General features: G+C 43.2%; 1 protein-coding gene across 1 annotated transcript; it reads right to left on the bottom strand.

Annotated features, from left to right (window-relative positions):
* Positions 1–1,378: 1,378 nt before the first annotated feature.
* Positions 1,379–12,162, bottom strand: LOC129166735 (uncharacterized). Its single transcript, XM_054749852.1, has 2 exons — positions 5,749–12,162; positions 1,379–5,691 (listed from the first exon to the last, which is right to left on the bottom strand). Exons 1-2 carry the CDS (start codon positions 6,065–6,067, stop codon positions 4,541–4,543), a joined length of 1,470 nt encoding a protein of 489 aa, XP_054605827.1. The 5' UTR covers positions 6,068–12,162; the 3' UTR covers positions 1,379–4,540.
* Between the last annotated feature and the right edge of the window lie 1,646 nt (positions 12,163–13,808).

Genomic DNA, 13,808 nt, shown 5'->3' with positions numbered 1-13,808 from the left:
CACTTGCACCCACAGCCCTCGGTGTCTAAGTGCGGTTTAAAATTGGAAGTGGACTACGGCACTCGGGAGGAGGCTGAGAAATCCCCCTGCCAAATGCCGTTGAATGTGCTCACTCCCAAGGGCCTAAGTGTGTGTTTGCGTGGAATGTCGTCGGTGGAAGTGTGTAAGGTGCAAATAAAATTGGGGGGCAGGTTGCTACAGGAATGCGGAAATGGGGTCCATACCCGCACCCCCTGACTTGTCCACCCCCCAAGGTCCTATGTGCATGTTTGTGTGATGATGTGAGGGAGCAGGAGGAGAGAAATATGTGGGTCTCAGTGGTCTTCTTTAAAAAGCAGCTGAACACTCACCTGTTCAGGCTGGTTTTGGTGCGACCTTCATCACCACCCTCTCCTTATTCTGCTCTTTCTACTCATTCTGCCTTTTTCACAATCCACTGATTTCCCTCTTTCCTATTAATTTTCTCTCTCCCTTTCCCTACAATATTTTGTATCACTAGTTTTATCTTTTAATTTTTTCTCATTTAAAACATATTATTTAACCTTTTTTTGAAATATTTTTTAAACTTTGTTTGTTTGTTTTTTGTTTATGTGAAGCGCCTCGTGATTTTTTTCTTGAGATGCACTATATAAAAGATAGTTTTCTTTCTTTCTTTTCTGTCTTTATCAAATGTTCGAGAATTTCAGATTATGACAGATTGATATATTTAAAATTATAGGAGGATAAAATAGCACGGACGGTTTGGTGATTGTTCCATCTAGTACGATGTGCTGTGCAGTTTACTCCGTAAACACGGTGTGGGTGGCTGTCGGACCAAATCCTTAGGCTAAAGGCAATGACTTGGTACATATCCAATAATGTTCCCTCCGCTGGGTTCGGCCTTCCTCCCCTTTGGGCACAACTTCACTGCTCTACCCTTTGAGGGGCCCTAATCCCTGCAGCCTGGGAACAACTCCAACTTGCAGTTCCTTAAAATGTCTTGGTTTGTGCATTATTAGATGCTATGAATTACACTTAGGAGCATATGGTAGGGAAACAACATGGCAACTGGTGAACGCAACAGTGATAAATCTGAAATAATGAAACAGGGCCCTAAGTGGAACCAGGAGGTTTCTGCTAACCAACAATCAGGGAAACTCAATAGGCCTGCAGAGCTGCTGGAGGCCTGGTTTACCATTAAAGCCCAGATTCTGGCCTCAACATAATGTGGAGCTCATCAGTGTTCGGCGTTTTCCTGAAGCTCAGAGCAGAAAACTCATTACAGTTCCTGTTCACCTCGCCACACCTCTATCTCTGCCCCTTTACCTTTTCTGAAGACTTATTATGTGTGTGAATGGTGGCAGGTAGATGTACGACGAACAAATAAACGAAAAAAATGTAGCTTTGGGGTTTTTATTGCTCCACACAAGGGAAGTTAATAACTTCACCAGTTCTACAGTCTGGCACTCCTCATACTCATTGCCCTTGATTGGGCATTAATGTCTGGATGCTTTTTCTAAAGCAAATCTTTCTTGCTTTAACTTCCTGTGCCGCTTTGGGGGCATTTAGAGCACATAGGTTCTATGATGGGACCAGACACACAGCTGGTATTGAGACATATTTGGGAAGGATCATGTGTAGAAAATGAGATGCACAGTGAAGATTATTTATACATAGATATAGATATATAGATATATAGAGAGAGTGACCTGCCACAGTGAGGGCAGGTAATAAAGGTGGAGGGGAGGGGGAGTGAAAATAATTCGTCTCGTCTTTCACGGTGGGTTGTCATCGAGAGTGAATTAGTTTTAAGCCGAGCAGAACGCAACCAGTAAATGTCTGTCCGGTGGTCAGCACCCACCCCCAACACACACACACACACACACACACACACACACACACGCACGCACGCACGCACGCACGCACGCACGCACGCACACACACACACACACACACAGTGGAAATTGCATAGTCTACTTTTTAGCAGACGCAAGCAGCTCAAGTTTCAACCCGTTTGAACTTTTCATTGGCAATAAATTGCCAGATCAAGCAGATTAGTTAAGTATATTTTGGCTTCTTTGCAGAGCTCGCCGACCTTTCATAAGTGTGTGTGTGTGTGTGTGTGTGTGTGTGCGTGCGTGCGTGTGTGTGTCAGGGGCCGGATTTCGCCAGCCCTACAAAGGGGTGCAGGTCTGGGAAATAATTTTTCGGGTGTCACATACCTCCAAATCCCTAAAATACATAGAAAACTATGCTATCATCACTACAGTTCTTCTATCCATATATCTATCTTTTGCTTTGATCCATTCCTTACACTACCCTCTGCATTTACCCGGGCTTGGACCCGGCACAAATGGGACGCTGACTTGTTGCCTGTTGGGGCTGCATTAATCTTTTTCTGTCCGTCCGTCCGTCCATCCTTCCTTTAATCTTGTAAGGTTTTTATCTTTTTATGTCTTTAATCTACTTTATCTTATCTGTTTATCCTTCCATGTTTTATTTTTTTATTTATTTTATTATAACCGAGATGTTCCATCTGGCTTCATGTCAAGCAAACAGGGCGAGCTCCCGGGACTGTGGCTTAATACCGCTAGCCCATTTGCTAAAAGGTGATCTGTCTCGCTTCATAAGCTTTCATTTTTCCGGACTGACCCTATACGGGTGTTGTTTGATCGGCTTGTTTCCACTGAGGATTACATCATGTTGATCGAGGTGAGTCCTGGTCGGGGTATCTGAAAACAAACAAAGGTGCCCATTCATCAATGCACTTAGATCCATTTGTTGTGGTTCTGTTAAATGTGAAAGCTTCTCATCTAACTGTAGAAGAGCCTCAGAGTTAGCCAGTCGGGGGCTAATAGCATCAACATGTTTATAACCGAGCTCCTATTTTTCATCACCAGACTCTGTGATTCCACTGGCTGCGCACACCAGCTTTTCACAAGTTATGTTGGACGGTGGCATCTGAGGGGAGAAATATGGTTTTAACATATAACTGTGGCACTGTCTGAGCTTCTTTCTTCCTTTAGGAGTTTTGAAAATGTATGTTGCTTCACCAAGTTTGTGACTGACTGTGAATGGTTCCACCTGTAATGGGGGTTAACATTAACACTTGGTCACCAGGGAGAAAAGTCCGTTTAACAGCCTTTTCGTCAAAGTTGCTTTTCATTACCCTTTGGGCACTTTGAAGGTGTTCTTTAGCCACCTTGTTCGATTCCCGTAACCGATATTGGCACCCCTTAATGTACCTGTCCACAGCAATACGCTTTATTTCAGGTGCCTGCAAGAATCGTTCTTTCAAGGCCTTTAATGGCCCACGGGGAACATGGCCAAAGACCAACTGAGCAGGACTGAATCCTAATGATTCTTATTTAGCCTCCCACGCTGCAGACAACAAAAAGGGGACCCCTTCATCCCACTGGCATCCTGTCGTAAGGCAATATTTACACAACATATTCTTAAATGTCTGATGTCATCATTCCAACACACCCTGAGATTCGGGGTGATAGCATGACGACATTATATGTTTTATTCCCAGGGTCTCAGTAACCGTTTTAAACAGCTCAGACTTAAAGTTCGAGCCCTGATCTGTTTGAATCGTGTGGGGTAATCCACATGTGGAAAAGAAGCCCACCAATGCGTTTACAACGAACTTTGAAGTTATCGAAGACAGGGGAATGGCTTTGGGGAATCGGGTGTTTTTACACATAAGGGTGAGTAGAAACCCTTTTCCTGATTTGGTGCGGGGTAAAGGACCCACACAATCCATCACTATGTGATCAAAGGCATCCCCAACAATCGGTATGGGCTGGATGGGAGCGGGTGGTAAGTTTTGGTTTGCTTTACCAACGACTTGGCAAATATGGCAACGCTTACAAAACTGACTCACATCCTTTCTTAAGCCTGGCCAGAAGAAGTGTTCCATAACAGTTTGGTAAGTTCTCTTAATGCCAAAATGTCCTGACCAATCGCTCTCATGGGCGATTGTCAGTATTTTATGTTTGAATTTTTGAGGGATAACAATCTGTGTTACAGTTTTCCAGGTAGCTCCTGCATCTTTAGGATCAGTCCAAGATCTCATCAAAACCTCGTTTTCAAAGAAGTACTTAATGTTACTTTGCTCTGTACCTCTGACTGCCACAAAACATTTTTCTAGAGATTTATCGGCCTTTTGCTCTTGCACTAAAGTGGTTCTAGACACACGGTTGTCATCAAGCTTTAAATGCTCCGGTTTTTCAGAGGAGATTTGTTCTGGGTGACATTCTGGTTCTGAGACCTGCCCAAGATTTTCTTCAAGCAGGGGTGAAATGTCAAGTAACCCGTCATTTAGTTTTGATTGAGAGCGCATCACAACACATGAGGGAAATATGTCACGGAAGAACCGAACATAGTCTGGGTCCGGGATTGGTTGTGCTACGACTTCTGGAGCAGGAGTAACCAGTCCTCTAGCGATGTCGTTTCCAAGTAGTAAATCTATCCCGGAAATAGGTAAAGTGTCGCTCACGGCATTACTAAATCTACCCTTAGCTGGATCACAATCCAACATGACCTCATGTAGTAGAAACTATGCGTTCTCAGAGTTTAAACCTTTTAACAGGACTGAAACACCCGAGTAACTGTTTTTGCCAAAAGGCAGCACTCTTTTCAAAACCAATGAGTGGGAAGCACCAGAGTCTCGTAGTATTTTAACTGGAACTGCAGAAGTAGAAATTAAGGCTGCTGTTCCTTCAGATACAAATGGTGTGAAGCATTTGTCATATTTCTGACCCTCGGATTGGAGATTATGAGGATTCGATAAAAACCCTACCTCCCTGGGAGGTGACTCTCGTCTTTCATTTTTGCGCTTTAAGATCAAGCAGTCTTTAGCAATATGTCCCAGCTGATGACAATAGAAACACCGCAGTAAACTCTTTATTGCTTGTTTTTCTTGTGCTCTGAGTTTACCATCTGTTGGACGCTTAAACTTGGTTTCATTATTCAAATGGTGGGTCAATGCAAACTCATCTGCTGATAAAGCAGCTGCAGACAATGTGGACACCTTTTGTTCATTCAGATACAACACGAGTTTTTCAGGAGGACATCTTTTGAATTCCTCTAAGAGGAGTAACTCTTTTAACTCAGAGAAGGAAGAAGCTTTAGCAGCCATCAACCATTTATCAAACAACCCATTCTTTTCTCTGGCAAATTCAACATAGGTTTGGGTTTCGTTTCGTTTCCTTAATGTTCTGAACTTCTGTCTATAGGCTTCTGTCACTAATTCATAGGCTTTTAAAACTGCTTCTTTTACTTTATCATAATCTGTTACATCTTGAGTGGACAGTGATGAGATTGCCTCTTGGGCTTTTCCACTCTGTAAGAGCAGGGGCCAGACTTCCCACGGCCAGGAGAGTGCATGTGCAAGGCGCTCAAACGCGGTGAAGTAGCTGTCCACTTCGGTCTCACGGAATGGAGGCAACAACGTGATAGACTTGCTGATGTCCAGCCGGTCTGGTCCACTGTCCTTTCTTTCATCCACTCCTCGTGCTGAATGGTTTCCCAACTGTGTTTGGAGTTCCAGCTCCACGTGACGGAGTCGGACTTTTGTTTCAGCCTCGATTTCGAACTTCCTGAGTTCCATCTCCCTTTGCCTTCGCTGAGCTTTTTCTTCAGCCTCGTGCTTTAGTCGAGCCAACCTGACCCGCAGCTTAGCAGACCCGGGCGATTCTCGAAAGGAGTCTGAAGACATTGGATCATAGCGAGGAATTGAGACAGAAGGAGCAAAATGTCTTTCACCTGGAGGTGGGGTCTCCTTCCGTTCCTCTATGTCTGTCTCCCGGTCTGCATAGTCCCCGGCCACAGTTCCACCATCGCCCTTCTCATGATTTGCCCCCTGCTGGAGGAGAAGAGGATTAACAGAAACCGGCACAGGGGGGAACAGTTTCAATTGTTCCATTTCAAGCACAATCCGTTCTCGTAGCTCCAACTTCCGCATCTGCTGAGCCCCAGTGAGGCGAAGATGCACAGCTACCTCTACTAAATCCTGTTTGCAACATCCCTCTATCTGGCTACGGGAAGGTGCATCCGAGAAAGCCTGCAAATCAAAGACAGACATTGCATACCGTTAGTCTACAGAATTCTACACACACACAAGTTCACTTCAGGGGAGAAAATATAAGAAATGGTGAAGAAGGCTCCAGCAATAAGATGTGAACATTAAAGGATAATATCCCGGATGAGCCCCCACTGGTTACGTTTTACCTTCTTCAGGGAGGGGAAACCAGGGAGACGAGAAGGAACTTGTGTAAAGAAAAACAAATGTATTTACACATTAGAAGATAACACAAAAACCAAGAGCTGGAAATCCTAACAACAATACAACTAACACAGCACATGAAACTCAGAGAGTCCAATGTTAGTACAAAATAAAGCAAGAGGCTAAGGCTCAGATCTTTTAACTGGCAGCAAAAAAATAACCTACCAGACCTAATTGTCCAACAGGATGGTACAAAAGAAAGAAAGATGTGGGATGGATTAACTAGAAGACTCGGTGTTATTTCCAAAACCTAAAGAAGCTTTCACCTTCTACATAATAATTCAGCAACTTAACCACAAAAGACTCTCAAACTCAAACAGTGGCCACTGTAGTCCTTTTACTATGAGTAATTACTAAACCCAATGAGAGACTTATTAAAAGCTAAGGAATTATTTTCTTTCAAGATGTTTAAACTTCTAAATCATGAAACTAGCCCAAAGGGAGTCTACTTGGTTACAAGTAGCTCCTAGAGTGAAAGTTCCTCCAGCCTTTTATCATTTCCAGATCCAGAGAAAATGATTAGTCCAATTGCTTCCACCTGAAGAACCGTGGAGAGATCCACTAGTGATGAGGCTGCTGGTGCTCATTGTGGTTTCCATGGTTACTGGACAACAGCATGGAGGCAGCCGTCTTGTATCTGGGTCCGGTGTTGTCACTCCAAAAGAAAACAAAACGATGGGAAGATAACTACCAAAACAGGGGGCAAAAAAAATGACTAAACAGTAATAATAATACGACCAACCATGGTAAAACCCAGGGGTCGTAACACAGCAAACATATGCGCTGCGCTTGTATAAAAAAATCTATGTTTTGGGCATCTTCTGTGTTCGCACACAGTCCGTGCGTCATGACGTCACATGTACGAGTAAATCATCCATCTTCTTTTTTTTGGACTGAAGATTGGCGGTGGGAAAACAAATTTACAAATTGCCCAACACTATTGCAGTTTTTGCCCAAGAGAGTAGCAAACGAAGGCAGCGGAAGAGTCACGGTGGCATTGATTAGTCAGAGGCGAGACATTTGCACATCACCCCTTTAATGGTGTTGTTTGGATCCTCTTTAACAAGGCTATTCAACGCCGGGCCTGGAGGGCCGGAATCCAGCATGTTTTAGTTTCAGTCCTACTTCAACACAACGGATTTCAATCAGCAGGTGATTAACAGGCTTCTGCAGAGCCTGATGAGCTGCTGAACAGGGGATTCAACCACTGAATCAAGGCCCAGAATTGAAAAGCCCTGCCCTTTAATACCATGTGAAACTTTGATGGGGCTCACAATAGCCCAGGAGCCCTGATAAATGGGCAAAACCAACCTCATGACTAAGCCCTAAAATGGAAAGACTGCTTTTCTCCACCCACTCGGCCAGGACACGAATATTAGCTGCGTGCTCCAAGCTATGGATCTATCTGGCATTCATTCAAAGTCTAGAAATTTGGAGTCCATCCTGGAACGTTTACATGTAAGCTCCAACATTCTTTTTTGTTTTCATCCAACAAGGGTGTTAGCGGTAGCTTGGGCTAGCATAGTTCTGTGGTTAGCATTCTCACCACAAAACATTTATGTGTAGCAGATGTTGAGCTGAGTTGGGACATGCAAATGTGAGGTTGCTTCTAAGCTCAACCAGCTTTTCTCAGAACGAACTGTTTCTCCGTGGCCATTCCCGCGTTTTTAATTTACACAGGAAAGCAGTTCGGAGACGGCACAGGCTTTTGGTACACTGCATCAGATACCACAGGCTGTCTTCATTAAACAAGTGAAGTGGTTTTGAATCCTAGGGTACCTTTGAAGAGGAAGACGTATAATCCTCTCATTTTCTGCCTTCCACTTCTCCATCCATTCATTCTGGAGACTGCAACTTATTTATTGAAGATCAAGTGAATTAAAACTTTCAATTTTGTTTGTAGTTTTTTGTTTTCTGTCTTTTATTTACGTTTCTATTTCGACTAGCTTTTTTCCTCCCTCTGTTCCCTTGATTCTGCTCTACTACTTGCACCCGGTACATGTACTCTGAAATCAAGGCATCCAGTATATATAGTCCTCAGTTTCTGCTTTTGCTGATGACGGTTAACTGATACAGATGTTTACTTGGAATCGTATAAATGACAATAGAGCTCCTCTGCCTCTGTAGGATATCCTGAAGAGGGCAGGATGGGTTTTCTATCTCAAACATCTCCCATGTTCAGGCTGGTGCAGGGGTCCCCAACTCCAATCCTCCAGGGCTACCATCTTGCACATGTTAGCTGTTTTATTTATTTGTTTGCTCCTACACACCTGATTGAAATGAGTAATGAGCAGTTTTGTGCAGAGTTAAATGTGGTAAGGAGATGATTAATCTACTCCATTCAGCTGTGGTGGAGCAGGAAAAATATCCGAAAACTATAGCAGGATGTTGGCAGTTTTAGTCTGGGTTCTGCGGCACTGATTCTGCTGATCACTGCTACACAATTTTGGTGAAGATTTATTCTGTGGAAACTCAAAAATGTATTCTTGTCAACACGAGATTTGTCACGTCTAGTCTAAAACCAGGTCCCATCATCACATCAAAGCAACGGTTAAGTCCACTCCAGCTTCCAGCTCCATCTGTAGCTGTGTCCAACCCTGTCTCGGTCCAACACTTTGACAGTCACAAATGCATAAAAAACACCCGTTGTTCATCAAAATAACAGCTCTACTTCAACTAAAGGCACAATAATAATTCAGACTCTTATTCCTAGGCCTTGTCCCTAGAGGAGGAATAGAAGACGGGGGTGTACAGGCTGATAACCCCTTTCCATCACTCTGACACAAGAAAAGCAGCAGAGATCTGTCTGGTAACTCTGAGCTTGGAGGAGGATGAGTGAGATGAAGAGCAGAGGTGGGAGCCACAGCATGGAGAGTGGAGATTTATAATCATTCACCCCGTCTAACGATATCAATGTGGCGCCAACCTGTTATCAGGACTCAGGAGCCTCATAGATTTGTGTACATACATGTTATCATGAATGTGCATTACTTCATGCTGCATTCCAGCACCATGACTCCACTGGGCTGCACAGATAAGGCCAGGGATTAGTCACTAAAATATATTTGTTGAGCTAATGTACAAAATACAATTAATAATACCTGCATAGATGCAACTCAAGCATAAATAAAATTACACCCATGCAGATATACTCAGAACACTGGACAGAACTGGAGAGGTCTGGAGCATACAGGTGTGTGTTAACCCAATTCCAACACATCAGCAATGATCATTGTTCCATAAACAGAAAATAGTCTCTTTAGGAGCAACTGTCCCAGATGTACTCAGCTGTGACGCAGAAGGTCAGACCCTTCTTCTGCACCCCACAGGCAAGGAAAGTCCAAGCTCTCTGATTTGCCGACACAAAACGTCTGCTGCCTTTTTCTCTAACAGATTAAAGGGACCGTTTATCAGGGTATCCGCGGGTCCTTAAAAAGTCTTAAATTTGCTTTTCCAAATTTAAGGCCTTGAAAATCCTTAAAAATGACAAATAATCCTTAAATCCAGTTTCCAAAGGTCTTAAATTACCAAAGACCCAATAAACAAGATTCTTTTATTTCTATAAAAATTTCATGAATTTCTAGTTGGTGTTCAGCATTTTTTGTGTGTGATGTTGGCGTAAGCGGAACCGTACACATTCAGTTGGTTGTGAAAGGGGGCTATTTTTCAGATGAGCACATTAGCTGGTTAAGCTAGTGGGAGCTTGCGCCATGGGGAAGTGCAAGTTGAATGGTAACTGGATGGCTAATCCCACGTTCACGATGTGGTTAGCACCGGTTCCAGGCAATAGCTGGAAATTATAGCTTAAATTTAATTTTAAAAATAGCTTAAATTTGGTCAAAGTGGCCTTAAAAAAGGTCTTAAAAAGTCTTAAATTTGGCTCCCTTAAACCTGCAGATACCCTGGTTTATGCAAAACACAAATGTTGCATCCTTTTGTGATGTGTCTCTACTGCCTTCATGAAAAAATCCAAACATAAAAAAAGTCCATCTGTTTTCTATCATTGTTTGGTTTGGATTTGAGATACCCTGACATTTAAAATGTCCTTATTGGGTTTCCCTCGTCCTACTCCGGAGCATCGCTAAGAGCATACAAAAGCCAGGAGGGATACGTAAACAGCAGAAACCACGAATGATCGGGCAAAGTTTTACGTGGTTTTTACTTATTGCTATGAGCAATAAGACATGTCAATATAAGTTTAGGAAGCCCGCTAAGAATCGTAATAAAAGCATGACATGGTCGCTGCGTTAGCCAAAACCTTTGCTCCCGGGATCCCACAGTTTCGTTTTAGCCTGGTACCTAGCGCGTTTTATTGCAATGATCCAATGTTTGCTGTGTTCCGGATCTTTTGGGAGTTCAGCTCTTCCCTTACCTCGTCCGCGTCTGCTGTGGCATCCTGGGGCACAACAGGTACCTCCCATATTTACCGTTTCTAGTTTGGGTTTTCTGCAAATAACAATAGCCCAACTGCGGGCAACTGCCTGCCAAGATGGCGCCATTCGATTTGAACTGTTGCCTGCCAGGAGAAGTGACGTCCACTCCCAGAACTTTAAATGAAAATGACAATATCACAATAATAAAGGCATGTAGGAATAGTTGAAATTTGACCATGTGTAGTTTTTACCATTAATCTCTGGAAATATTCTTCTAAATGTTGTTGAAAGTGAATTAAATGATGCTCGAGTCGATTGTAGAAAAATATTGGCGGCTTTGTAAAATGCAACCATAAAAATCGGGTCTAAAATACATGCGAGCGGGTCGAAGTCTCTGGGCGACGCCATTCTACGGGAGCCTGTGAGGACAAATGCAATTACTGATTTGTAACAAACGGTTACAAAACTTTCACCATTCATAAACGTTTTACACATTTACCTCTTCACTCGTTGCCAGTGATTGTCATTTTGCTGGAGGTTGCATTCCCAAGGATATTTGACCCTAATGGCCATCCGTAGGGAAGATCTTACTCAAACACAAAAGCACCGCTTGCTTGCAGTGATTTAGGTATGTACTGCCCCTTATGGCCAGGGAAAATACACAGCATCACTTTGTTTGGTTTGCTCTTTAGTCAGCTATTGAGTCTAAAACTTGCTCTTTTCCTTCAATCGAATTCCAACGAGATCTTTATGTCAGGGTGGGAAAATTGGACCAAAATCCACTGAGCTTTTAGAATCCAGGCATTCACTCAGCAACACATTTAACAGTCAGTAGAGACGAAATCAGTCATCTGAACAAGTCAGGAGGATGCAGCTGCTCTGTGCTTCACACCAACAGACTTCAGTAGGCGTCGTCGCTGAGAATGATCCTGGAGATTTGTCCTCTTCAAACTAGCATGCACCAGGCCTGCAGCACCGTCTGTACCTGATGGCGGTCCTTGTCAATGCTATGAAAAACTGTTTTATGTGTTATATTTTTATAGCAAATCCAAGACTGACATAACATGTGGTAGCGAGTACCGAGACAGGTGAGCCGCCGTTGTGCAATAAGTTTTTTTTTAACAGGCTTCTTTCTATTTGACACGTTTATTGTATTGGGTTCAGAAAATGTCGTGTTTTCAAATTTATAATTGGTTATTAAAATTAATATTTGTCACCGACTATAAAAATGGCTGCGCAGTGGTTAGAGCTGTTGCCTTGTAGCAAGAAGGTCCTGGGTTCGCTTCCCGGCCTGGGATCTTTCTGCATGGAGTTAGCATGTTCTCCCTGTGCATGCGTGGGTTCTCTCCGGGTACTCCGGCTTCCTCCCACCGTCCAAAAACATGACTGTTAGGTTGATTGGTCTGTCTAAATTGTCCTTAGGTGTGTGTGTGTGTGTGTGCATGATTGTGCATGATTGGGTGTCTCTGGACTGGCTGTCTGTCCAGGGTGTACCCCGCCTGATGGCCCATTGACCGCTGGAGAAAGTCACCAGCCCCCACCACCCCCCACCCCACCCCCAACCCCCAACCCCACCCTGCGTGGACAAAGCGGGTTCAGAAAATGGATGGATGGACTATAAAAATTTAATTATTAAATCTAGATTTGCGAGGTTGAAGCTAGTTATTTAGACACAAATTGAAATATTAATGTTAAACTTGTAGAAATAAATTGAAATATAAAAGTAAACCTGAATATTTAGAATCAAATCTAAATGTATAAAATATAAATAATTTGTTGAGTGTACGGTGACATGAAAATGTGTCTCTCCATTTTTATTTGATGAGCATCCAAATGTAGTTATTAAACTTTTACTTTAATTAGCACCCCGTAGGCATGCTTTTGATGCGTACGCACATGTTGCTGTTTAATTTCTCATTCAAAATGACTCGAGTCTCAAGTCTATCGTGAGCTTTTCCCTTTTACGTTCTTCCTAAAACGGCTGGAGATTCATGCAGGTTCAGAGAAGGAAAATGTAAGGTTGTGTCTCTCCAAACCCAAAGTCTGCTCTCAGAAATGCATGTCTAATCCACTTCCGTGTTCGACTTCCTGATGGACTGACAAAAGACGTGAGGATTTGGGATGTGAGCGCCACACAGCTGCAGATGCACACAGCAATATTCTCATTCCTGCTCTTTTATGACTGAAATATCACAAAAGGACTGGGAATAAGTGAAGCTCCTATTCAGCATCTGTCTTATTGTACATGTAAAGGCTATTAATCAACTCTGAGAGGAGGCGAGGGAGCTGTAATGGTCCCTGTGGCTCCTGGCAGAGATTCTAACAGCCAGATTAAAAAAAGAAGAGGGAGGGTCGGACAAACGCAGCAGCCAGCTTCTCCGGTCTGGACACGACCGTTTCTTTGCTGCCATTCAAATTCCCTCTGGTTTTAATGTAACTCTGACATCCAAAGATTGATGTATTTTTACACTCAGGCGCCCTTCCCCGGCCTCCCTTCAGTGTTTAGCTAGTGGTAAACTAGTCAGCAGGAGTGTTTTTTGAAACCCAACCCAGTGACCAAAGCCTGAAGGAGACATTCCAGTGATTGGATAAATATTTAATATTTCAAAGCCAGTCCAAACCAAAGGAGTGAAGAAAGATCACAATAAAAGAGAAAAGCCCAAACGAGGGGAAATTCTCACAGAAAATATCTAAATAACAGTGTAGGTTTGGGGTTTTTTTTGGTCCCAAGTAGTTTCTTTTGCGTGTGTTTGACTGTTTAGAGCTTCAAAGCTTTGGCACTGAGCGTTTGCAGAACAATAAGGGTCTTTGCGTGCTGAGTTGGAGATGAATTTGCCGCCCAGCTCTCGTGTTTTTGGAGAAATGATGATTTCATTTGTGGAGGGTTTGACTTTAACCCCTTTTTAACCCCCGCTTCTGTTTGTCTCCTCTTCTGACCTCCCGTTTTAATCTGCGACAGTTTTAACGGGTGGATCCTCCACGCAAACTTCTTATAAAATCACATTTAAAATCAGAGTGTGTGTGTGTGTGTGTGTGTGTGTGTGTGTGTGTGTGTGTGTGTGTGTGTGTGTGTGTGTGTGTGTGTGTGTGTGTGTGTGTGTGTGTGTGTGTGTGTGTGTGTGTGTGTGTTATAACTTGGGAATCGGGGGGAGCTAGCACATGCTTTT

This window comes from Nothobranchius furzeri, chromosome 12, assembly GCF_043380555.1.
Source record: "Nothobranchius furzeri strain GRZ-AD chromosome 12, NfurGRZ-RIMD1, whole genome shotgun sequence".
In the NCBI taxonomy this organism is placed as follows: Eukaryota; Metazoa; Chordata; class Actinopteri; order Cyprinodontiformes; family Nothobranchiidae; genus Nothobranchius; species Nothobranchius furzeri.
This window is presented reverse-complemented; position numbering and strand designations above follow the sequence as displayed.